The sequence below is a fragment of the Cryptomeria japonica genome, chromosome 7 (assembly GCF_030272615.1).
Source record: "Cryptomeria japonica chromosome 7, Sugi_1.0, whole genome shotgun sequence".
Taxonomy (NCBI): Eukaryota; Viridiplantae; Streptophyta; class Pinopsida; order Cupressales; family Cupressaceae; genus Cryptomeria; species Cryptomeria japonica.
Genome location: NC_081411.1, coordinates 429,198,722 through 429,226,700, shown reverse-complemented (window position 1 = coordinate 429,226,700; position 27,979 = coordinate 429,198,722). Strand labels below are relative to the sequence as shown.

General features: G+C 39.1%; 3 protein-coding genes across 3 annotated transcripts; all 3 read right to left on the bottom strand.

Moving 5' to 3' along the window:
- Positions 1–3,184: 3,184 nt before the first annotated feature.
- On the bottom strand, positions 3,185–5,081 carry LOC131855918 (polyamine oxidase 6-like). Its single transcript, XM_059209237.1, has 7 exons — positions 4,806–5,081; positions 4,581–4,724; positions 4,291–4,440; positions 3,946–4,200; positions 3,747–3,828; positions 3,529–3,629; positions 3,185–3,443 (listed from the first exon to the last, which is right to left on the bottom strand). The coding sequence occupies exons 1-7, from the start codon at positions 5,019–5,021 to the stop codon at positions 3,363–3,365; spliced, it is 1,029 nt and encodes a 342-aa protein (XP_059065220.1). The 5' UTR covers positions 5,022–5,081; the 3' UTR covers positions 3,185–3,362.
- On the bottom strand, positions 5,074–5,581 carry LOC131856814 (polyamine oxidase 7-like; the record flags this gene model as incomplete). The annotated part of the gene is made up of 3 exons (XM_059208745.1): positions 5,074–5,161; positions 5,253–5,399; positions 5,481–5,581. Coding segments are annotated over 3 exons (336 nt in total), but the record flags the coding sequence as incomplete, so codon positions are not given.
- Positions 5,582–7,504: 1,923 nt separating this feature from the next.
- On the bottom strand, positions 7,505–24,690 carry LOC131856813 (polyamine oxidase 1-like). Its single transcript, XM_059208744.1, has 3 exons — positions 24,506–24,690; positions 24,258–24,424; positions 7,505–7,543 (listed from the first exon to the last, which is right to left on the bottom strand). Exons 1-3 carry the CDS (start codon positions 24,594–24,596, stop codon positions 7,505–7,507), a joined length of 297 nt encoding a protein of 98 aa, XP_059064727.1. The 5' UTR covers positions 24,597–24,690.
- Between the last annotated feature and the right edge of the window lie 3,289 nt (positions 24,691–27,979).

The window sequence follows — 27,979 nt, the reverse complement described above, 5'->3', positions numbered from 1 at the left end:
TATTCATGTTGGGTTCACCAAATGTATGCATACTAAAACTCGAATTGCATGTTAATAGATTGAAAGAGCAACCACAAACTCCAATCCATTATAAATTTTCAATCGCAAATAATAGAGGAGCCAATCAAATTCAATCAAAAAGTATAAATGAATAAATAAAAAAATCAAATGAAAACCAAATGATGAATCCATGCAAGTACCTCCAGTGTTCTTCTTGTTCTCATGTAGTGTATGATGGCTCCTAGATTCATAGCACAATTATCGTACTGTGATCACACAAGGATTTGAAGGATGTGGTTTATCATGATTGAGAATAATGTTGAATTTATAGAATTTTGAGATTGAAATCAACAATGAGGATTGATATGATAGCAGATAGATAAATGGTGGAGAATTAATGAGACAAGGTAGTTAGGAGCTTATTACTCATGTAACTAGATTGATTAGTAAGGTAATTTAGTTGTTTGACTTAGTTAAGTTGGAAAGTGATTTCAAAAATGATGGATTGACTAACTAGTTAGAAAAAGTGATTGATGAGTCATTGGGAGTCAATGGCAGTTAACCATTTTTGACATGTGCTATAGGAAAATGGATGAAATCATCTTTTTAGTTGAATTTGGAGAAATTTGGTTTTAAAAAATAGAGGGAAACAATTTAACGTGAAATTAAATTGAAATGTGAGGGAAATTAAATTAAATTGAAATGTGAGAGAAATAAAATAAAATAAATTAGGAAATTTATTTAATTGAGATGACCTTGTTAGCTAATTAAATGATTTGGAATAATTATTTAATTATGAGAAGATAATAGAAATTGATTTAATTGAAGAGTAAAGATTATTGAATTAAGGTAAATAGAGAGGATTAATTAAATAATATGATTATTTAATTAATATTAGAAGGGAATTTTGATAATTAAATGATTAAAGATTATTTAATTATGAAATTGGATGGAGATTCAAATTTTAAATTTGAAGTGGAGGAATGATGTTGATTTAGAAGAATAAAATTAAATAATTAAAAATATTAATTAATAAAAATAAATAATTAGTAAAATTATTGTTGTAGGCACAAGACAATTTTAAGTGTGTATAATGATCACCGAAATTGTAAGGCCTATAACTCTCTTATAGATAATCTTATCATTTTTCTAGCATTATAGGAGTTAGGGTGCACGCTCTACCAAAAGAATCATTTGACTAAATCATAGGGTTAGCTAGCTTTGACTAGTAGCACGCAAGTAATAGGTATTAAGAGCTACCCAATTTTATAGGGTTTAGACATGATTTTAATACAAATATATTGGTGGTGGAGGGTAGTAGGATATAATGAATGATTAATATTGGTATTGCTGCACCAAAAGTTTTATGTGTGTTTTCTATGTGTTGTTTTTTCAAGGTATGAATTTATGATTTTGATTAATAATTCAAGCTATTTGATTGATAATAGATGTACTATCCATGTGTCTATGGCATGATAATAGATATCCTAATAATGTAACTTATATGCTTTTTGGATGACCTAGATGATTAATTTTTTTTATATTCACTATCGTGGAATCTGGAGGTGTCCTTGCCGAAGCAAGACTAATCCCCCAGTGTGTACAACCCACTCACAAGGTAGCAACACACACAGAGTTAACACAGCCGGGGATTCGAACTCAAGACCACGGGGAGCATACCCACGCCTTAAGTTGCGATCCACGACCGGGTGAGCTAGGGCCGAAGCCCTCTAGATGATTAATGAGCTATGAAGATATAAATATTATGTAGATTGTTATGCCTATATCTTTGGGACGTGTTTATTCTAGCTTCAAAATGACATACTAACACGCATGTTGCACGTTTTACAACATCGATTTTACAATTAACAGCTGTAATTGACTAACCCGTTGCTAACACGCTGTACGAACCATATCCTTACTAATGATGGCAAGTGATAAAAACACTAACTTTACCAACCCATTCATGCACTAATCCCCACACCATGCAATAAAATAAGAATGAGATAAGAATATCTTTTTGCAGCTACCACGCACATGCTCAATGTTAATCTAAAAAAGTAAAGGTGAAAACTCCTCATTTATTATTAGCGACTTGATCTAGCGCTGCTTGCTAAAGTGGAGGCAGCAGTTTATTCGCTAGCAAAATAATATAAAATAAAATTAGAGTATAGAATGACAACTTGCCCTTTGGCGGTCAAAAGAAATTTGTGTTGTAATAGAAGAAAACCTGTTTGTATTGATTAGAAAAGTAATGATTGTTGCCTCTGAAGTTGATAGTCTGCTACTTAGCCCCTTGAATGGAGGAGGCTAATACCATATCATTAATCAGATAAGCACGCATATCTTTTTGCATTTACCGTACACAAGCTCAACCTCAAATACACAATGACAAATTATTCAATGTGGCATTAAAATTTGTCTTTTGGAAAAATTCAAGCTCAAATGTGGTAATAGAGAGGATGGTAATCTTATGCGTTTTCTACAATGTCTTTTTAGTGTATGTAAAAGATGTGAATTCATGATAAAATTAATTGGGTTTTTTATTTTCTTTAAATACGTTATATGGTGGCAAAACATAAACAACCATGTCTAATTTTTAAATTATGTTTTGATTTGGTATTTTAATTTAGAGATCAAACTTTAAAAAATTTAAATCAATGAGCTCTACAAATATTATGTACATTTATACTATAAATGTCAAAGTGTATCTATATTTTCCTACATATCAATAGACAAGTGTTCTTACTATTTGAGCTAAAATATATTTTCTTCTATTAGATACTTGTGACAAGCATAACATAATACATCATCTAGAAGCAAATTTATACAAGAAGGTTGTCATTCTTGTAGATTGTGTCTAAAAATGTCAACACCAAAAGTACCAAATAAATATTCAATCATCTCTATCAAACCATAGATATCCCAAGATGCTTACACTGGATAAAGATAATTTGAAATGACTTCAAATGATTCTCATATACATCATGATTCCAACTACAATAAACTCTGATTACACAAGTAATATTAGATCTTGTCTTTCCTTATATTTCTACATTTTTACATCTTAATAATAGATAATAAAATACAATCTAATATATTAAACTGAAAATGTCATGCATAATATTTTATAATCTTAATTATATATAATTTTAGTAAAAAAAAATTAAAAAGTACACCCAAGAACAAAATTTAGGTACTTCATATATTTTTGGAAATTTAAAACATCTGAACATTACAAAATGCTAACCAGCATCATTAGTTTGCATTTCATCGATTCGTGCCGTAATTTGACCCCAAGACTGTAACATAGCAGCTTGGTTTCATTATTCTTTAAATAATATCATTTGATTACATAGAAGTCATGGTTTGCATTTGTGTGAGAGTGCGTCTTCCAGAACTTGCACTTTACCCATCCATGCTGCCCTTTCCATCTCCATCTCCTGTTCCACATTGTCCACATTAGATTATTTGATTTGAATACGTTCTTACTACTTATTCCATGCTTAAAATGCACAGACCACTTACCCTCTGAATGTCTGCGTTACAGGTTTCATTTTGCTCATGAGATTTGGTAGCACAATGTCCCTTCTTAATGCAATCCAGCAACTGATTAGCCGTGTCTATGCCTAATCTCATGCACCATACCACACAATGCTTAGTTAACTAGCATTCCATCTTCAATCTAAAAGGTGAGAAATTGAAAGCTAAGATATTATATGCTTAGAAAGAGACATCTTACATACCTGCAAGATAGGCACCATGGACATAACCATTATATTCCTGACTGGTATGCTCTCCAGTGAAATACACTGGCCCAACTGGTGCCTGACATCCATTATTACCATGTTTTCTTAGTAATAAAATAATAATAAGCATTTCCTTCTTCCAGAAACCACTTTGTGAGATCTGCGAACAATTTTAATGGAGATTTAGATGACAGACCTGTAAGCTTATAAAGTTATGTACGGATACACCAATAGGCCAGTTGGAGTATGTTCCCTTGTAGAAGCGATCTTGACCCCATCTGGGAATCAAAATCGCTTCCATTTCAGGAATATGATTGCCAAACATCTTTCTCAGAACTGACATTATTTCGGCTTTGGTTTCGTGATCAGGCTGCTGTTCTATCCTCCGGGCTTCATCATCTGTGACCGTCACCATCAGCAAATTTCCTCCCGGATACTCATTTTCCAAATGCTGTAAAACAGGGGAAGGCATTTTTAAGAAAAGCAGTAAATTAAAATAAAGGGATTCCCTTGGTTGAAATGAGAAAATGGGTTATCACACCTGCCAAAAATTGTAGTAACCTCGTTTCTCGTGGGCATACATGAAAAACTCAGTACCAGGTCCTGTGGGCCAGAACTTGGAGGGGAACTTCATGAAGATCTTGCAGTAGATCACCATATCCCACTTGTAAATTGCCATAAGTTTCCACAGCTGCACATACATCATTACAGGACCGTGATTTCTCATGAGTTTCTTTCTTGAAAATGTATATGTGATTTTCAAAATTGATTAAGTTGAATAAAAACTCTTTAAAAGCTTCTACCCTGTTGAAAACAAAGAAATATACCCACAGGCAAGTCAGGTTTAAAGTCGATGAGTTTTGTTTGAAGAACCCCCACACTGACTGATACAATGGCGTTCTTTGCCGTATAAACTGAACCGTCCTCTGTTGAAACCTTCACACCCTTGTCTGTGTATTCGATTTCTCTAACAACCTGCACCATGTTTGGATACATTCATATAACACATCCAAAAGTCCTTGCTTTCATTTTTAAATAGTAAGGAAAAGGCCAAACCTTGTTGAGCTTCAGACGTGGGTCTGAAATGGATCCGTTAGCAGAGTGCAGAAATTCTTGGGCTATCCTATGAACAATGTATTCGTAACCTCGACTGTCTGCTATAAAATATTCATCTTCTCCAAATGTCTCGAATGTTGGATTCGGCTCCACATTCTTCAAGCTTGTCACTCTCGGAGGCTCTGGACATCCACAGTCCAAACTCAAACTTAGCATTGAAGCTGCTTAATTATTTCCATAATACCCAGTAAAAATGGCCTACAAAACTTTATAAACGACACATGGTGATCAAACCTGCCATTTCGAAGTCATACATGAAGAAATCTATAGCCATCTCCAACGGCGTGATGGGAACACTATATGAAAACAACAGAAATATCAATCAGATCTAAGCTCAGTTAGATGTGTTCAATGAAATAAGTACAGCGAAGAGCAATCAAAGCATACTGTCCAAATGTCCTCTGTGAAGCCAAAATAGAAATGTCTTCTCCTCCGGTCTTTTGCAACAATGTGGACAGATTTGAACTGAAATCAGATGATAATGAGGCCAGCTTGTAAGGGCGCGCCACGACAGACTGAGGCAGAATACCTCCCCTGTATTAAATGACTACCCACATCAGTAAACATTTTGTATGATTGAATAGTAACTGATAGTCCAAATTTACACATACTTACTCCTGGCCATAGATGTTGTAACTGAGATTGTTCCAATCGGAAAGAAAAGAACGCATTTTGTACTTATTGGCGAGAGGCCAAATGGGATTTGTAGACGTATAAAAATGACCACATTCCTAAATGAATATTTTATGTTCATTTTTCTATTTGATTAAATCCAATTTAATTAAATTATCCACATTCTTCTATTTTATTAAATAAATTATTCAATTTATTTAAATAAAATTCACTATACCATTTAATGAATAAATCATTTTATTCAATTAAATCCCCCTAGCCACTTTTAATTAAATTCAAATTTAATTAAATAGTTATCCTAAATTGAATAAATCAAATTTATTTAATTCCAACCAAATTGAATGAAAATCAAATAAATTCAATTAAATCCTATTATCCCCTCATCCACTTGCAAAATCCCAAACCCCTTCCTAACCCCTTCTAGAATCTTCTAATCGATTCTAATTAACCTAACCCTCCTCTAAACTTTGTCACATCCCTAAGCAAAGGGAGGTCACTTCTCAAATGGCCCAAAGTCTTGGATAACCATTGAAGGTTTTCAACCTTCAACCACTAAAACCCTAAAGTCTTTGAAAACCATTGAAGGCTTCCAACCTTCAACCACTTAATCCACAAAGTCTCCAATAACCATTAATGGTTATTTCAAACCCTCCCACATGGTTAAAACATTTGTTTTGACTCAACCTCTATCCAACCCAAGGGTCTCATCAAGTCATTAATGCTTTGACCATGATTATCTCTTAATCATTTGCACAAAGGTTTATCTTTGGATTAGATCCTAATTCAGTGGGTAAACCTAACTTAGACTTGACCCTTAGCCTTTAGATAACCATGAGGTCTCATCAGGCCTTTAATGCCTCCAACCTCTTCTCTCAACCCAATCTGGTGTGGACATTTGTCACTATTTCATTGGTGCCAATTGTGCACATGGATCCCCAACTTTCAAACTTGGCCCTTGATTAAGCCATTCAATCTTGACCATCCATTGCCCTGTTTGTGCTATAAATAGAGCTCTCATTCCTCCATTCTTAACAATCATCTTTCAAATTTGAAGCATCACACTTATGCTCAAATTGTTTCAAGCTTTCATATCATTTTATGCTCATCATTTAGCCTCTCTTTTAGATCAGAATTAATCATGAATATGCATGCTAAAGTAGTTTATTTATCATTTTAGTTCCATCATAGAGTAAATATAGTATGCTAGGATAATCTTCATACTAACCTCGTCATCTTATCATTTAGTTTGTTGCATTTCTAGCATCTCATCTAGCTTATAACACATCTCATACTAACATCAGTTAAAATCTCTCTCGTTCTCATATTTGCCATCCCTAAACCATTTTGCTCAGTAATCTGAGAGCAAAACATTGGTTTGAGGGACATTGTGAGATAGAGAACCATGAGACCCTCCTTGGGAAGCTGAGTAACACTACGTTACTCCATAGCTTGCATCAAGAAGTCCTCTGTGTGTGTGTGGATTGGTATTTTACGTATTTTTCACATTTTTAATTCTAACAACCCATTTTTCCCACATACATTTCTGGCGCCCACCGTGGGGCACGACCCCAATAACCTATCGTTTTTTGAATTTGAAGAGTTTTGCAGGTACGCGGGAAATTAGAATTAGCGCGTCAAAGACATATTTTAGCGCATCCGCCTAACAGTTTAGCGCTTCTAGCCTACTGTTTAGCGCGTGGGCTTTCTGTCTTAGCGCGTTAAAACTGTTCCTTAGCGCATGATACTATTTAACATATTTTCCTGTAGGTGTCGACGCCGGCGAAACATAGATTAGCGCTTCTACATGACAGATTAGCGCATATACCCACAGATTTAGCGCTTCATCTTCTTATACTAGCGCGTCTCAGCAAACAGTTAGCGCATAGAAATCCACCATTTTTCGAGAAAAACCGAAACACAGATCAGCGCTTCTACCTGACAGATTAGCGCATCGGCCTAATATACAAGCGCTTAGACTAAATCTTCCAGCGCATCCGAACGGACAGTTAGCGCATTAAATTCCAAAATTCCCGAAAAACAGGTCGCTGAAATACCAGACCATAAATTAGCGCATCAAAGCCACAAAGTAGCGCTTCGGAGAAACAGGATAGCGCATACAAACGGGACAGTAGCGCATCCACAGAATATTGTAGCGCGTACAGTTTGTTCTGTAGCGCATCAACAACAAAACCAACAAAAAGATTGTGTAACCGAACAAATAATTTTAGACTTGTGGAAGTCCCCCGAAACAAACTAACCGATTTCTTTTGCAGGATTTTTAACAAATTTCTTGCAGGAAAAGCGAGGAGATTTGTTTTACAAGCAAAACGTTTTTCCTTTCGTTGACCTCGAAAATCGAAATTTGCTTTGTTGACGATCTATTTTCCATAGATTAAATAATCATTGCTATAAAGGGTTAAAAAGAACACCATGCTGATTGGAGCAACATCTCCAAATAGAGGTTAGCAAACCATTGTCTTGAAGGCTAAAAAGAACAACTTATCTGCTGTGTATCGAAAGTGGAAGGTATATGCTCTCCCCTTAACTGGGTGACCAAAAAGCCAAACCACTCTTATGCTTTCTTTTATTCAAGCAATAAATCCTTTAGCAGGCCTGCCTTCCCGAGGAGTTGCACTCAACTCTTAAAGCCGTTTATGGCCGGTGTGAAGGGAACGACCTAAGTGGGGAACGACTTTGACGCCAAGAATTCCAACCCACTATAATCAAATGTGGAAAGTGACGAAAGTCCTTTTCAACGGTTGCACGCAGCGATTAGCCTTCCCCCAGTATCCTTGAGATACGTAAAGCCTTTGTTCTAAAGGTTGGGAAGCCTCCTGAGGGAGTTTATCACTGACGGCCGAACAGGAAGCCTGATTAAGAACCTTAGCATTAGAAACTTTGAGCTGAGTCAGTATCCAAACATTTGTAACATCATAGTGCAAGGGTGGGGAAGAATCCGCCCACAAGATTACTCACCATATATCTCCCAAGATAACTACTCAACTGTGAAGCAATTCACTTTGGGTTAACTTCTGGCAACAGGCAAAAAAACGGGCGCCCTCTAGGGGGTGACACGGCTGTTTGAGCTGATGGAGTATCGAGACTAGTGAGCTATGATGTTGCTTATGACCCTTGAATAAAGAGTCTTTCTGAAGTGTTTATTTTGTACCCAACCTGTTAAAACATTGGGGATTCGAAAACATCCTCGACAGAACATACACTTCATGTTAGATTAAGTAAAATGATTATACTTTGTATGCCGTGTTTACATTTTGTATTTTAGAAAATCATCCATCCTACTTGATAATTCTCTCAACAAAAATCAAAAACATCACAAAAAGCACCAAGAGAAAAAAATCAAGGCAGTTTAGCGCGTGAGAACAACATATTAGCGCGTCAAACAGTTATTTTAGCGCATTTGAAGAACAAAATAGCGGGTCCAAATCACAGTGTAGCGCGTCAATTTCAAGAAAACTTCACAACAAAATTCAAAAAAATCTGTTTTAGCGCTTGTAACAAACATTTTAGCGCGTTGCAGCTCTTCTTTAGCGCATCAACAAAACCAGTTAGCGCGTAAAAGTCACAGTGTAGCGCGTCAATTTTCAAGAAAACTTCACAACAAAATTCAAAAAATATGTTTTAGCGCGTATAACAAACATTTTAGCGCGTTGAAACGATGCTTTAGCGCATTAGCCAAACCAGTTAGCGCTGCAAGGTCACAGTCTAGCGCGTAATTCTCAGAAAAACTTCACAACAAATTTCAAAAAAGTCTGTTTTAGCGCATATAACAAGCATCTTAGCGCGTGGAATCTCTGGTTTAGCGCATTAACCAAACCAGGTAGCGCGTGGAAATTACAGTTTAGCGCGTACATATTTCACAGTCAACCACACAAAATTTTCCAGAATCAATTGTTTAGCGCGTAACCAGGGGCAGAGTAGCGCGTAGGTAAGTATTCTTAGCGCATTGAAAAAATTGGCTAGCGCATCGAACAACTGTTTTAGCGCGTAAAAAAAAGGAGAAAAACAGAGAGTTGGAAAAACCAAAATTTTTGAAAATCTCAAAAATATTTCAAACACAGTTTTCCATCAAAACACGTTTTTCATCAAACCAGAGTGACAAAAACAAGCTATAAAACTATTTTTCAAGTCAAATTTGCGTCAAACAAGGTTGTCAAAATCTGAAAACGAATCAAGCATTAGAGGACGTCTTTTCTATCATAATCCGGAAACTTGTCATCATCAGTATCAATTCAATCCTTTAAATATCTTACGAATCTCATCTCAAAAACACTTGTCTAAAAATTTTCCAAATTGTCAAATTCAGTTTCCAGATCGGGAAACTCTTATCCATATCATTTGGCGCGCTTTATCGTGAAGGAATAGCTAAACCTTCATTCTGATAAAGTAAAATTTGAAATTTTCAAAACAAGAATCAACTGAGTCCAAATCAATCAAAGGAAATCATTGATCACTCATGCATGACTAATCGCCTTATTCTGAGAAAGAAGAACCTCTATCGCAACATCACATTAAAGAAACAGCAACCAAGCTTTTCCAAATTCATCAAGAGAAATAAATTTTTATACATCAATCGTCAACTCTTCAAATCCCATCGGGTATTTCTTTATCACGTCAAACGTTATATCCAAAACAAATCCAGCGAATTTGACAAAGAACCCCTAAAAACAAGAGCATACTGTCAAAAGTCTGCTTTTAATCAAAAGATAAACCGCGGAGGAAAAATCAATCCAGCATTCCTGCCCGACGAGTGCATCACATATAACACACCTAGACCAGAACCACCAACGCCAGAGCAAAACATCAACGAGGACTTTGTTCCTTTCATCACTGAAAGTTTCTATTGAAATGCCTGTCACTCGTTCTCAACGAAACAAACAAAGCGAGACACCCGCGGAATCAAGTATGAATTGCAGGTTATCAAATCCTTTTGAAGTTCCATCTTCAGAAGATCCTGAAATTACTGATGCAATTCTTCAGGAATGCCAAGAAAATCCTTCATTCCAAAAACTCATTGAAAAACTCATGGAAAATGACAAAGAAAAATATCTGCTTATGCTTACAAGCAAAGGTGTCAAAATTCCTGAAGATTTCGACGCAAATGTCTTTCAAACAGGATCTCAACAATACACATACCAAGAACAACAAAGGGAAGAAGAGACTCGCATACCTGAACAACGTATTCCAGAACAACATATACCAGAAATGCGAGTACCTATGTTCGAAACCCCCGAACAACACATACCATTTGCTACACCTTTTCAAATGAGAACAAATCCAAGGGAAGAACTCTTCCCTCGGCAAGATAATACGCCTTTGGTTGCTCTTACTCAACAGATGCAAATGTTGCAAAGACAAATGCATGATATGCAACAAGGGACAACAGTGCGGTATTCTATAAACGAAATCTGTCCTTATCCATTTGACAGAAGCTTAAACATGATACCTTTTCCTCCAAACTCAGACATTCCTAAATTTGATAAATATGATGGGAAAGGTGATCCTCGAGATCATGTTCGAGAATTTTGTACTATGAGTCTTGAATTTGCTCATAATGACACGTATCTGATGAGGTTATTCCCAAGAAGCCTGGGAGGACAAACAATGGAATGGTTATCCAAGATTACACCACCTGTTAGATCATTTGACGAATTAGTCAACAAGTTCATCACCCATTATTCTTACAACATCCAACATGCCATAACCATGTTAGATATCTGCAACACCAAACAAAAGAAAAATGAAACATTCATGTTATTCCTTCAACGTTGGCGACGCATGGTATCAAGATATCCTCGCGATATTCCTGAAAGAGAGAAAATGGAAATCTTCATTGATAACTTGAATGGGGAAATGAGTTACAGACTCAAACTTCAATGCATCCCATCTTTTGACAAGTTAATTGAAAATGGCATCCAAGTAGAGGAAGCTTGTGTCAAAAAGGGAACACTCAAATTCTACAAAGAAGGAACGAACTCATCAAACTACAATAACCAAAACAATACCAATCTAAACAAAACTCGATTTTGGACTCGAAACAAAAACGACGGCAACAATGAATCCTATGATCCTAAATCTAAACAGCCAGTGCTTGCTTTATCAGGAAATACTCAGAATACGAAAAATCCTAAAAATGCTACTCCCAATACACCCAACAATACTCAAGGACAACTCAACACCAACAATGCCAACGATAATCAAAACAAAAATCTGAATCCAGGGCCTAACAACAATTCACGCAACAACACCAACAATTTCCATAAGCGTATTTTCACACCATTGGGCCAATCATTAGAGTCCGCATTCAGAGAGCTGTTAGCAAACAAGGTTCTTTCTTTACCTCCAATCAACAATTATGAACCCCCGATCAAACCACCTTGGTGGAATGATTCCCATTATTGTGATTTTCATCGAAACAAAGGTCATAGAACAAACGAGTGCATGAGATTGAAACACATAATCCAAGACATGATTGATCGAGGGGACTTAACAGTGGATGGTCTCAAAACAAATAATGATCACGAAGCCTTCAAAGATCCTTTACCAAATTATAAAGATGGAGCATCAACTTCAAACGATACCCGCGGAGCTCGTATTAATCACATCTACAACAACACAATCAATCACATATCAGCTGAAGACCATCAAGTCAATGTTATAACCATTCGAGATAAACGTGATCATGAATCTGTCAATGTAACAACCCAGACCCAGAAATATGTCTTAAAGGGGCATACTGCACCTCCAACCACCACACCCAAGATCCAATACGACTTAGTTACTCAACTGCGAAAAACTCCGGCTCAGATATCTATCCTGGAATTGTTAAAGCTATCTCCAAGACACAAAGACATATTGGAGCAAGCGCTCTTAGAAACAAATGTACCTCAAAATCTGGATACAGACAAATTCCAAGCTATGGTGGCCCACATGACAGAGTCTCATAACCTCACTTTCTCAGAGCATGATAATACTTCATTGAGTCATCCGCATAATATTCCTCTACATATTGAAGTCATTGTTTGCAAACACCGTGTCAAAAGAGTCTTAATAGATGGAGGAGCCGGACTTAATATATGTACTTTAAAGCTTATCCGTGCACTAGGTTTCTCAGAAGAATCTATTGATCCTTGTAAAAAGATTACCATAAAAGCATATGATGATGAGGAACGGTCCTCTAAAGGAACAGTGATATTACCTATTCAGGTAGGCCCAGTGCAAAAGGATACTATATGTCAAGTTTTAGATATTGATCTCACTTATAATATCTTACTAGGCCGACCCTGGATACATGAAATGCAAGCAGTACCTTCTACATACCACCAGTGTGTCAAATTTCCTTATGATGGACAGGAAATCTCCATATCAGCTGATCACAATCCATTTCAACATTGCAATACAATGGGGGCAGCCCAAGACAGTTTGGTTCCTTATAACAGAGAAAAGCAACAGTCTTCGACACCTGATCTACCACTAGCAAACTCCAACTCCTTATGGGCAGATTTCAAACAGAAAATGCAAATCAAAGACCAAGGCATGGGCGAATACTCTATGGAGCCTTTGTGTTTAACCAAATTACCAACATCACCTAGATCACATGGTTTACCTACTCTATCAATACATCAGGCAACTCAGCCCATAACTAAATTTAATGGTACCTTCATCCAATTGGGGACTCTAGCACATGAATCAGAAGATAAAGATGTTCTTAACTGGTTATACAAAGATGAAGAAGAAGCTAATAGAGCGGCCGCTCTAGACATTGTTCTACCAACACACTTTTATGGAAAAGGCTACCTGATCATGAAACAAATGGGATATGGTGGTAAAGGACCTATTGGGAAACGCCAAGAAGGAGTCACTGAACCTATAGATCTTCCTTCACAACCTAGTAGAAATAAGGCAGGATTAGGTTCTAAATTCACTTTCCTATTAAAAAGGCCGCCACATACAAATACAAAACCTCAATGGAAAGAAAAGAAGAAATACAAGGAAGAATCATGGCAGGAAGCTCTCTTTGAATCAGTAGAAACAATCCGTAAGGCAAGAGAACGTCAAGATCAGAAGATACATCAGGGAAAGCTTCTGAATCATAAGAAGGCCATATCTGCAGTAGTGGTTCATATTCACACACCAGTGGCTCAAGAACCAATCCTATCATCACAAGCACCCATCATTCCTCCCCGAGGAAGCACAATATATGAACAAATCCAGAATGTAGAAGATGGATCAAATACAGAATCCACACAAAATGTCAAAATAGTATCTATCATCAAGGATTTATTTTCGCCATACAACATACCTGTCTACAACACAGATAGAATTTGGGATGATGCCTATGAGACCGATTCAAATGAATATGAATGGGGTACCTGCTCCGACGCTACTACAAATATCCCCGATGATACTGATTTCATATCCATTTCTCAAGAAGAACATAACGCAGAAGATAGACCTCTTGAATTTGGACCACAACATATCTATGACGTTCAGGAAAGCGAACAACAATATTACGAACAAGTCTATGTAGAAGATGATACCATCGAAGACCTCGATGAAACCCTAAATTTCTTTAAAAACAAGACCCATCACGATGATAACTCTATTCTAACACTTACAGTAGCTGAACTTAACCCACCCCATGATTCCTTACCACTTGTCTTCCCTGATCTCATCGACTGGACTGAACCTGAGACTCATGATATCCCAATTTTTCCAGATGATGAATCTATTATCCACTACCTATGTACCGTAAATCCCGAAACAGGCTCTACCAGTGAACCACATAACGACGTCTGTTCTTCAGGGAGTGCCAAGTCTCTCAGTCGCAAAAATGAATCAAATAATGAATCTAAGGCTGAAAACCAGTCAATGGCAGCAATGGATCCCAAAAAAGTAAAAATAAAGGACGCATCTGAGGGTGAAAACCTTTATAAGGCACCTAATGATGGGAGACTTGACACTCTTCCTGAACATTTTCATGAACGATCACCCATATTGATTGAGCCCACTCAATCAATCAACATTGGTACCACTGAAGCAGTCAGAAACATTCACCTTGCAGAATCTCTGACCGAAGAGGAAAGATTGGCATTCATCATCTTCTTTAAAGGACAACAAATTAACTTTGCCTGGTCATATGCTGATATGCCTGGAGTGGACCCACACCTAATCATGCATCACTTGTCCATCTCTGCAGGGGTCAAGCCAGTCAAGCAGAAACTACGAAAGATGAATCCACAGATAGCACTCATGGTCAAAACGGAATTAAAGAAATTATTAGATGTCGGATTCATCCGACCTATTGATTATGCAGAATGGATTTCTAACATTGTTCCAGTCTCAAAACCAGATGGTAGTATCAGAATATGCACCGACTTCAGAGATGTCAATAAAGCTTGCCCAAAGGATGACTTTCCTCTACCAAGTATTGATATAATTGTAGATCTCACAGCAGGCCATGCAATGCTCTCATTAATGGACGGTTTCTCAGGCTATAATCAAATCAAAATAGCTCCTGAAGATCAAGACAAAACAGCATTCACCTGTCCTTGGGGAACATACTGTTGGAATGTAATGCCTTTTGGCTTAAAGAATGCCGGAGCCACTTACCAAAGAGCAATGACAACCATATTCCATGATATGATGCACACATTTATGGAAGACTATGTGGATGATTTACTAGCCAAATCTTTCACCAGAGCTGAACATCTTGGCATCCTAACAAAGATCTTTGATCGATTGCAGAAATTCAAAGTCCGACTCAACCCTAAAAAGTGTGTCTTCGGGGTTACATCAGGCAAGTTACTAGGTTACATCGTCTCAGCTAAAGGTATTGAAGTGGATCCAGCAAAGGTACAAGCCATCATGGATATGCCACCACCAAAGAATATTAGTCAACTTTGATCTCTCCAAGGGCGACTTCAATCAATCAGGCGATTCATCGCTCAATTAGCAGATAAAAGTCTGCCATTTAACCACTTGTTACACAAAAATGTGCCATTCAAATGGGAGACTAAATGTGCAGAATCCTTTTACCAAAACAAACAGTACCTGATGAATCCACCAGTTCTAGTACCACCAATTGCAGGAAAGCCTCTTATATTGTATATATCAACGATAGATGTTTCACTGGGGGCATTATTGGCACAAGAAGATCAACAAGGAAAAGAACACGCCATATATTACATCAGTAGAACATTGAATGGATATGAGCTCAATTATACATTCATTGAAAAGGCTTGCCTAACAGTTGTTTTTGCATCTCAAAAGTTCCGACATTATATGCTAGCACACACTATCAAGCTAGTAGCCAAAATTGATCCTCTCAAATATTTACTCAGCAAGGCAGCTCTCACAGGCCGATTAGCTAAATGGGTTATGATTCTCAGTGAATTTGACATCCACTACACAGAAAGACGTGCCATCAAGGGACAAGCAATTGCAGATCAGCTGGCTGACGCACCGCTACCAGGAAAACAAATCATGGACATTGAATTTCCAGACGGGGACATTTTTGCTCTTTCCTCCAAACAATGGATCCTATACTTTGATGGATCCTATACCCAACATGGTTCAGGGGCCGGCATTCTATTCATCACCCCTGAAGGACACACTATGCCAAGATCATACCGGCTTATGTTTCCATGTACAAATAATATGGCTGAATATGAAGCATTGGTCATAGGCATCAAAATGGCCGTCGAATGGAAGATCACAGAATTAAAAGTCTATGGAGACTCACAATTGGTCATCAATCAAATCAACAACAACTATCAGACAAAGGATGATAAGCTACTACCCTACAAACGGATGGTGGATGATTTCAAACAGTATTTTTTGCACATCACTTTTGAGCAAATACCAAGGTTAAATAACAAAGCAGCCGATGCAATGGCTACGATCGCTTCATTACTAAAAATTCCAGAACAACAGAGTCGTTATGAGTTCCTGGTAGAGCAACTGTTCTCTCCCGCCTATGACCATTCTGAATCTCATGTTATATATGCCTTAACCGGTTCGGATTCTCCGTTATATGGACCAATATATGACTACCTCAAGCATAATATATTACCCATTGACCAATCCCGCAACCAAAAACGTAACTTTATCCGACAAGCTGCCCGTTACACCCTTACCGCTGATACCTTATATCGTCGAGGTCTAGATGGTACTCTTCTTCGTTGTCTTGATCGTAATGATTCTGATTCAGCTTTACACGAGCTTCACGAAGGTATTTGTGGTACACATTCGAGTGGCACTACTCTTGCTAAAAAGCTTCTACGAATGGGATACTACTGGCCTACCATGGAAAAAGACTCATATCATTTCGCCAAGAAATGTCCTAAATGCCAAATCCATGGCAATCTGATACATGCACCAGCACAGGAACTGCAACCATTTACCACATCCTGGCCCTTTTGTCAATGGGGATTAGATCTGGTAGGCAAAATACATCCTTCATCTTCAAATGGACACAAGTTCATTATAACTGCCATAGAATACTTTACCAAATGGATTGAAGCAGTTCCCATGACCACAATGACTGGGAAACAAATTGCTTCTTTTATCTTAAATTATCTGATCTACAGATATGGTATTCCAAGTTCAATTGTCACAGATAATGGACGACCTTTCAAAAACCAAGATGTGCAGGAACTATGTGAAAAATTCAAAATCCAGCATCGATTTTCTACACCATACTATCCACAAGGAAATGGTCAGGCAGAAGCATCTAACAAAACGATCCTAAAAATCCTTAAGAAAACAGTGAATGATGCAGGCAAAGATTGGCATATACAACTCAATCCAGCTCTTTGGGCCTACAGGACTAGCATTCGCACACCTACAGGGGCAACACCATATTCCTTGGTATATGGATCAGAAGCTATTTTACCCTTGGAGGTAGAAATTCCATCTCTTAGAGTCTCTTTGAAAGGTTTGATTCCAGATGAAGAGTATCGGGTCAATCGACTGCAGGAATTGGAATTATTAGAAGAAAGACGCCAACATGCTTATACTCATCTCAAAGCATATCAGCAATGCATGTGCCGGAGCTACAATCATAAGGTCATTCCTCGTAACTTCAAGGTTGGTGATCTAGTCCTAAAAGAAAATCCCAGAAACCAGCAAGATAGAGAAAAGAAAGGGAAATTTGAACCTAACTGGTTGGGTCCCTATGTCATCATTTCAGTCTATGGATCAGGTGCTTATCAGCTAACAAATTCTGAAGGAGATGTACTTGATGATCCAACTAATAGCATTCATCTAAAAAAGTACTATACTTAAAGTAGCCTAGTGCACGGAAAACGCCAAAACAAACAAAAAAATACAAAACTCCAGAAAAAGTCAAAATACAAAGTACAATAAAAACAAATGGTGAAAACCTGGTAAACAGGCGCCTTTGTGAAAGGCCGGCTCCTTTCTCTATATCCATGCCATTTTATCCATCAAAACACTCTCGGCCATCGCCCGACACTTAGCATATATCTATCCAGAACATACTTAGCGTAGTCACTATCCTGGGTTATTCATCTACCACATTTTACTATGGCTTGGAAATCACTGTACATACTCATATCCAGCAGAAACACTCATCTAGGGACATTAGACTGTTCAAAAACTTGCAAACATTCAAGACATACCAACTATTGCAAAACTCAGACATATGACATCCAACAAACACAACTACACTACATCACAACAACCAAACACGAACAATACACCAGAAACTTAAGGATGGATGATTTTCTGAAGTACTCCATGTTGCATTATCATATTAAAGTCTTGATTATTTTGCATTTTGAACTTTTTAATAAATTGAAATCTTTTTCTTATCTCATCAAAAGCTTCACAGCCAGAGATCATGGGAAACTTCCAACATTTTCTTAGTCTTCTGTTTGGGAGGCGATCACTTGTATTGTGTGAATATTTGTCTCGAGACATGATCCATATCACTGAAGGCTTGATCCCATTTCACGCATTATAAATGATCTACTCTTGTCTGTTTACGCAATACGCACTCAGGTCGTCCTGGTTCAAATATACCTTGACGCTTGTGCTATCTTGCAAAATTAAAAATCATGTAACTTTTACTCAGGTCATTATGGTTCAATTATACCATTATGCTTGTATAAATTTTCAACATATCCTAAACAAATCAATGCTCAATGATGATATTTACAAAGAAAGCAAATGAATGGTTATATCGGATGGCAAATACAGAATGAGAGATGATCCAAACACAATTAGTTGCATATCATTTTACAATTAGTTGCATATTATTTTACAATTAGTTGCATATCATTTTACAATTAGTTGCATCTCATTTTATAAAAAGTTGCATCTCATTATTATCCCATCTATCATTATTACATCATTACACATCATCTTACATAAAGCAGCATGTTAACATCATACATCTCATTTTCAAGATACGTCTCATAACATACAAAAACATACATATATATCATACATTACATCATGTATATAAGCATTACATCATCATGTAAAAAGGAAGAAGCACACATACAACATACATCCATAAACACATCACATCGGTCAAAAATGGTGCTCTATATATATATCTCTCAAAATGATCAAAATCTACAAAATGTGTCACAACTGTGTCCAGTACAAAGAATACACTGCTCAAAATACAATAGAGACCATGTCTCTCAAGTATGACTATCCCCTGATGGAGATGGTCTAGCCCCTGAGGCACCTGCTCCCGGATCGGCAGGAGGGTCCTGTCCCGCTGGCCCTGTCACTCCACGGCTCTCCGATCGTGTCCCGACAGTTCGAGATCGACTCGATCTCGACTGCGCAAAGCTCTCTACATGCCGCTCTCTGGGAACCGCCTCCTCATAGTGCTGCCTGTAATATGCAGCCTCCTGCACACTCCGTGTCAGCTCTCTCAGGGTGTCTCTCAAGGGACCACCCGCCTCAGCTCTCTGTACGGTCGCCAAGGCCTCCTCTGCTCGCCCCCGCCGCTCCATCTCGGTATCTCTCTCAGTGATCAACTGAGAGATCTGCCTCTGATAAGTCAAAATCTGTGCCTGCAGCTGCTGCACAGTGATCTGAAGCGTCTGGATCTGGGCGTCCTCTATGTGTCCCGGCACTCGAACCCGTAACGGTACCTGTGCTGGCGCCACTCCCCCCACTCGGCCTGTCCTGGGTACGGGAGGTGGAAGAATATCTATCCTCCTCCTCTGTACTGGCCTCCCCACCTCCTCCTCTCCTCCTACTGCCGCTAGTACCTCTGTGACTCTGCCCTCTCTCCCGGCTCCAATGGCCAATCCTCCCCTCCCTCTCTCAATCCAACCCTGTCGTACCGCCCTCTGCACACCTCTCCCTCTCCTCCTCCCTCCATCACCCCCATCATCCCCATCATCCCCCTCATCTCCCCCGTCTCCCTCCTCTCCATCTGAATCAAAAACCGGTCTCATCTCCTCTGGATCTGAGATCCTAGCCACAGCCCGAGCAACAAATAAATGAGCAAACTCGTCAGTCATACCAGCATCCTGTATCTCTGGGGCATAGTCCCAGATCTACCCAGCCAAACCCGTAAACTCCTCAATCACAACAGCACTGTCAATGGTCGGCCCCCAATCGGCCACATCCTGCTGCCGCCGTGCATATAAGCACGTCCCCTGTGGAACACCCTACTGCCTCCCGAACTGCCTCAAAACTCGGGTAACCAAAAACCGCTCAATAACGAACGGGGTCCTCCCAATCAAATGCCTCATCATAAAAACGAACGGCATCTCCATACCATCCTCGGCCCATACCTCGCAGCCTATGTACGGTCTCCAGATGACCGTATCTATGTCATCAAAAACCCTCCTCCAGTGCTCTAGTTTGCCCAGCTTACGCTGGACAACTAGGCCTCTATAACCATATGCATAAGCTGCCCCCACGGGCCTATCCCTGTCTGCCAGTGGCCTCGCTGCTGGAATGTGCTCCCAGCACCATACCTGTAAGAGTGTCACCCCTACTGATAAACTGCTATAACCGAGGTATACTACCTCGTGCAGGCTCCTGTAAAGGTGGGCCAGCATCGCTGACCCCCATGCAAATCTCCGGCCCTGTGTGACCATCTGCTCCAGAACCAGCCCCCATCCCACTGAAAATCCCTTTGACCTGCGATCAGGACAAAGGAATCCTCCAATAAATCCTGCCAATACAGATGGCAGCGGTGCATAATCAAGATCCAGGAACTCCTGCCACGAGATCTCATACCCGCAGACACTCTCATCATGAAAAATCCGGCGCAGTGCCTCTGTGCCGCCCTCCTCTGTCTGCTCATAGGGCAGTATAGCTCCTACCACAGGAATATGCAGGATGCGATAGCAGTCCTCTGGTGTCACGGTCATCTCCCCAGTGGCAAAATGGAAGGTGTTCATGTCACTATGCCACCTCTCTGCCAGTGCTGTCAAGAGTCCCCGGTTCACAGTGAACCGAGGCATATCCAAAAGTGAGGTCAATCCACACCTCTCAATAATATCTAAGTCTGCCTGTGACAGACGTGGTATCAGTGTCCATGGTCTCGGGAATCTCTCCCTCGACTGCACGATCCCCAATCGCTCCTGTCAACAAACAAAACATATCCAATATCAGATTCCACATCAACAAAAAGATATCAAAATACAACTCACATCAAATACATGAAACAAATTTGCTCATCTACATCAAGTTCAAAAACCTATCATTTCATATCAACTTGTAAAACAACTCAAGTTCTCAAAAACCATATCAAAACTTGTAAAACAACTCAAGTACCACAATCACAAACTTGTAAAACAACTCAAGTTTCCCACCCATATCAAAACTTGTAAAACAACTCAAGTTTCCAACCCATACCGGCTTGTAAAACAACTCAGGCTTTCATATGCATTTTGAACTTAAAACAGATAACACAAAATAAATCATGTTCTGATCCCCACAAATAGCTTGATATCTATACATAACTTGGAAACATTCACATCAAAACAAGTTATACAAATGCTCATATTGGATACATGCATCAAAAACACGACAGACACGCAAAAACACCACATTTTAGATCGACCACAACACAAATTTTTCCTGGATGCGCTAAAACAGACATGAAATGCGCTAAAAAAGACCCACGCGCTAGGCTGTTTGTCCTACGCGCTAACCTATTTATCTTATGCGCTAGATTCCATCTATGCGCTACGCTGTTTTTCCTATGCGCTAATATATTTGCCCTATGCGCTAGCCTATGTTTATGCGCTATTATTTTCCTCCATTGCGCTACCTAAACTAACCTATGCGCTAGACTCTGTCTACGCGCTAATCTATCCTCCCTAGGCGCTCGCCTTTTCATTCTATGCGCTAGAAACACTCTGCGCGCTAATCTAATCTTCCTAAGCGCTACCTGTTAAACCCTATGCGCTAGGTTATGATCACGCGCTAACCCTCCGGCTTCCTGCGAACTTCTATGCATCCTATGCGCTAGGTCAAAGTGATGCGCTATCCTGTTTCCCTTACGCGCTAACATGGGCTTTACATGCGCTGTTTTCCGTCTACGCGCTAACCTAAAAATCCTATGCGCTACCAAATATTTTCGGACGCGGCCCCTAAATCTGACACCGATGCGCTAGATTGCATTGCGTATGCGCTACTGTTTACCTTAGATGCGCTAAACCGCAACGCCCGAACTTAAAAATTCAAAAAACACCTAAAATCGACAAAATCAAAAATCAAAAAAGGGTCAAAAGGGTTGACTTACTGGTGGTCCATGCGCTGCAGGTCTCCGATATCTCCGAACGTGCTCGAAACGGTGTCTGTGGTAAGGAATCGGCATTTTCTCTCCAGAGCAAATTCTCTTTTCTTCAAAGTCAACAAAGCACAAATGAATTCAAATCAAACCCTTTTCCCTTTTTATAGGAGAAAAATGAAATTAGGGTTACCTCACTGGACCTGTAATATGGTCGCGGTCTCCCCTATACTAAAACATTTTTAATTTATCGGGAGATGAATCAATTTACACACTAACTCCACGCATGAAATCCTACACATCATACGAACGTCATCAATTTAAATCAGAAATTTTCCAACCAAAAAAATATTGATTCATCTCCTGAGGGGGCATCACATCGCATCGAATCTGGAGCATCGCATCAAATCTGGGGCACGACTGGCAAATCAAAAGAGTGACACAAAAATTGCATTTGATCATAAAAACACAAAAACACATCATTTTCTTTGAATTAACATGTGCACACACGTCACTTCAAAGAGGGGCAAAATGTAGACGTATAAAAATGACCACATTCCTAAATGAATATTTTATGTTCATTTTTCTATTTGATTAAATCCAATTTAATTAAATTATCCACATTCTTCTATTTTATTAAATAAATTATTCAATTTATTTAAATAAAATTCACTATACCATTTAATGAATAAATCATTTTATTCAATTAAATCCCCCTAGCCACTTTTAATTAAATTCAAATTTAATTAAATAGTTATCCTAAATTGAATAAATCAAATTTATTTAATTCCAACCAAATTGAATGAAAATCAAATAAATTCAATTAAATCCTATTATCCCCTCATCCACTTGCAAAATCCCAAACCCCTTCCTAACCCCTTCTAGAATCTTCTAATCGATTCTAATTAACCTAACCCTCCTCTAAACTTTGTCACATCCCTAAGCAAATGGAGGTCACTTCTCAAATGGCCCAAAGTCTTGGATAACCATTGAAGGTTTTCAACCTTCAACCACTAAAACCCTAAAGTCTTTGAAAACCATTGAAGGCTTCCAACCTTCAACCACTTAATCCACAAAGTCTCCAATAACCATTAATGGTTATTTCAAACCCTCCCACATGGTTAAAACATTTGTTTTGACTCAACCTCTATCCAACCCAAGGGTCTCATCAGGTCATTAATGCTTTGACCATGATTATCTCTTAATCATTTGCACAAAGGTTTATCTTTGGATTAGATCCTAATTCAGTGGGTAAACCTAACTTAGACTTGACCCTTAGCCTTTAGATAACCATGAGGTCTCATCAGGCCTTTAATGCCTCCAACCTCTTCTCTCAACCCAATCTGGTGTGGACATTTGTCACTATTTCATTGGTGCCAATTGTGCATATGGATCCCTAACTTTCAAACTTGGCCCTTGATTAAGCCATTCAATCTTGACCATCCATTGCCCTGTTTGTGCTATAAATAGAGCTCTCATTCCTCCATTCTTAACAATCATCTTTCAAATTTGAAGCATCACACTTATGCTCAAATTGTTTCAAGCTTTCATATCATTTTATGCTCATCATTTAGCCTCTCTTTTAGATCAGAATTAATCATGAATATGCATGCTAAAGTAGTTTATTTATCATTTTAGTTCCATCATAGAGTAAATATAGTATGCTAGGATAATCTTCATACTAACCTCGTCATCTTATCATTTAGTTTGTTGCATTTCTAGCATCTCATCTAGCTTATAACACATCTCATACTAAAATCAGTTAAAATCTCTCTCGTTCTCATATTTGCCATCCCTAAACCATTTTGCTCAGTAATCTGAGAGCAAAACATTGGTTTGAGGGACATTGTGAGATAGAGAACCATGGGACCCTCCTTGGGAAGCTGAGTAACACTACGTTACTCCATAGCTTGCATCAAGAAGTCCTGTGTGTGTGTGTGGATTGGTATTTTATGTATTTTTCACATTTTTAATTCTAACAACCCATTTTTCCCACATACAGGATTCATTTTGGGGCCTCCCACGCCTTCCACCCAGTTAGCCCCTTTCTCTACAGTATACCCTGCAATCGACTCTTTGTACATTCTCCCCCCAATTCTATTCGTTGCTTCAAGAATTACAAAATCCTTCACTCCCTTCTCCGACAACGTTTTGGCTGCCATTATTCCTGAATTCACAGAAAACAAATCAGTTAATACAAGGTTTCCATGTGCGAGAATACGTTTGATTCAATAAAATCAAAGCATACCTGACATCCCTGCTCCCACCACTATTGTGGTGGTTGCATCTATGGAAGAGGAGAACTTGAGGATGAAGAAAATCCCAAAGAGAAACAACATTGTTATAACCAAGTGTGGCAGCTCCGTGAATTCACTTCACCTCCTGCCCTCATTATATAGGCTGTGTGGCTTCGTTTTGATGAAAATATTTGAGTGCTTATTTTATCGTAGTGCCGGCCAACAAAAGCATATCATTTTGCTCATGCTCGATAAAAACCACGCATTTTTCGTGTTGTTGATTGCAAATCCCAATTTAGATTAAACTATAGAATGAGAAGTTAATTTTCTATAAAATATGTTTTACACGCACTTCAAGTTCTCCAATGAAGGGAGAGGACAGGAGGAAGACGTTGCCGGTCAAAGTAATTTCTGTTGTATGGAGGGAAATTGATTAGAAAAATAAATATATTGAGCAAAAGCGACAAGTTAATGACGTGGATAGATAATGGCATCATTTTTTTTCTTTCCTCCACACCAAAAATGCATATAATAGTCAAGAACTAAATATGTATGTATCACGTGCCTTCCAATTGCAAAGAAAAATTTATTGACATCTTTTTATCTTTAGGAGTGGAATGGTGTGGTCGACCATTTGGCTAAGTGGGTATCCGAGTATATGCACGATTGGAATATTACGAATCAGAGGTATCTTCCCCTTGAATTGTCTCACAAATTGGATCATCTTGTTGCTCAGGATAAAGCTCATTAGAGCTCTTTGTATTTTCTGTTGTCCCTTTTGTTGTTCTTGTTATGCCTAGCATATCCATTTCCCCATTTGGTTTCCTTGAGTCAAAATATGGACCCCCTTTTTAGTTTCTTTCTTTTCTTGTTGGTGTCGACCTCGAAATTCTGGAATCCCAGAGTCTCGAGGTCCCTTTTGTTTTTTACCTCGGAACTCCAGAATCCCGGAGTCCCAAGTTTCTTTGTGTTTTTACGTCGGAACACCAGAGTCCCGGAGTCCCGAGGTTCTTTTTGGTGTCAACCTCGGAACTCCGAAATCCCGGAGTCCCAAGGTCCCTTTTGGGTTTGACCTCGGAACTCTGGAATTCTGGAGTTCCGAGGTTCTTTTGGTTTTGCCTCGGAACTCTGAAATCCCAAAGTCCCAAGGTTCCTTGTTGTTCTGACCTCAGACTCCCGGAGTTCCCGAGGTCTTGGGTCTTTCTGTTAGGGTTTCAAGCAGATCCGAAGCAAATATGAACTAACAATTATATGCAGATTTAAATACAAAAGATAAAGGAATAAAACAGGACACAGATGACACAGAGATTTAACTTGGTTCACCCAGAATGGGTTATGTCCACCATACACAGTCGTCCAATCTTTCTTATTATCCAGCAAAAACAGTACATTTCAACACTTTCAACCTCGGAACTCCAGAATTTCGGAGTCCCGAGGTGGCTTTCGTTTTCCTTTCTGTCGACCCTGGAATCCTGGAGTCCCGAGCTCATGTTTATGGTTTTCGTACAGAAGAGTTTTTGGGAGGTTATATATAGGAGATAATGAACTTTTTGAGTTCATTTGTGCATTAAGAGTTTCTCCTCCCTAGCTCCAAGTCGCGAACCTCCGGACTCTCAAGCTCTCTTTCTTGGCGTCCGTTGGATTTTCGATTCACCAGGGTGGTGAATTTGTTGTCTCTCCTTGTGTTTTTTTTTATAGATTGGATGCCTTTTCGTATTTTGTTCTTTTTGTTGTTTTTGGGTGTGCCCTAGCCTTCCACCCCAGAACCCCGGATCCCCGGAGTTCCGGGTTTCATCTTTCCTTCCACCTTGGAACCCCGGATCCTCGGAGTTCCGGGTTTCATCTAGCCTTCCACCCCAGAACCCCGGATCCCCAGAGTTCCAGGTTTCATGTTCCATTCCACCTTGGATCCTCAGAGTTCCGGGTTTTGCCTTCCATTCCACCCCCGGAACCCCGGATCCCAGGAGTTCCGGATCGTCCCAAATCTGGAGCCTGGAACCCTAGATTTCCGAGCCCTTTTCCTTTTTGCTTACCCGAAGTGGATGAAGAATTATGTTTAATACTGAGGACTAAAATTTGTGTTTTGGCTGCAGGTTACAGTGGTTAGATGGACTCATCCGCCAACAAGAGAGGTAAAGAAATTGACAGACTTCCAGCCACCATGAAATACCAATATCAAGGATAGGTCCATGTTTCGAAGCTCGATGATCAAATTAGATGGGTCACGGACACTGAAGTGGGACACATAGAGATTGGAGATATTGCAACCCAATTTGATAAACCTAACCTAGATGCTCTCCACTGAAGGATAAAGAGGTCGGGTCTTGTGGAAGCTATTGTATTCCTGCAGTCACTTCAAGCACCAGAGTTTATAATGACCATCGCTCCATTCTACAATCTAGAGACAAGAAAGTGTATGGATGCACATGGAAAGACTGTTATTGACTTGTCACCGGATATGCTAGGATTCATCTTTGGAATCCCAACTAGGGAAGAGGCATTCTTATTAACAGAAAAAGAGGCCTTGAAAACATGGAACGAGAAGGTGTGAGCCAGCAAAAGACACATGAATACCAACTGGTTGGAAGAGGAGAGGAAAACAGGGCTCAAGGCTATAGAGATCCTGAGGGCAGACTTCAAAGAGCCTCAGACAGAATTGATTATCATGCTCAATAGGGCCTTCGACAAGCCTGATTGTAAGCATTTCCACCCTTGGATGTTCCAATTTATGAGTACCATATTCATAGGAAAGCAATACTTTGATTGGCGGCAAATCCTTTCCGACAACATTTGTAAGTAGATGAAGGAGGTGTAGCACACCCAGAAGTTCTTTTTCATGTCCTATGTCATTTGGGTAGCTGCCAGAGCCAGAAAGTTTCCAGGCCTACAGGTAGAAGGGCAGTTAGGAGAGAAGGAGGGACAAAAGAACATATGGGAATATTATTCCCAGCTCACTCTAACAAATGCAAAGACACACTTCAAAAGGGTTAATGATGCCTTCATCTTCCCTATAATCATTAAGTTGACTGGAGATGTAGGATATCGGATAAGCCCAGAAGCCATGGCTATTATCCAGGAGTGGGCATGTTGGTTCATCCAAAACCCACGCTCCACTTACATCAGAGTTAGTGGATTCACAGGGAATCCAATGCTGCTGCCTCGTTATTGCAATGATAGGGTAATCCTGCTGGAGTATGTAAGACAACTTCTTGGTCTCCAATCACTACTATCCTCTAAACATAAAACAGGTATTGACTTCTCGGTGTCCATTGGGTACTTTCCTTGTTCTAAAATACAAGTGGCAAAATTGGCCAAGCAAGAGCTTCAAGGTTTGAACCTGAAAGAATATAATCATACTAGGGAATTTTATGATCCCTACGGGAAACTTAGGCAAGCTATGCCTAAGGCATATAAGGGGCATAGGCCCAAGTTGGAAGACTTTTGGGCCAACTTGCAAGACAATTTTCAAGTCAGGGAGAAGAATT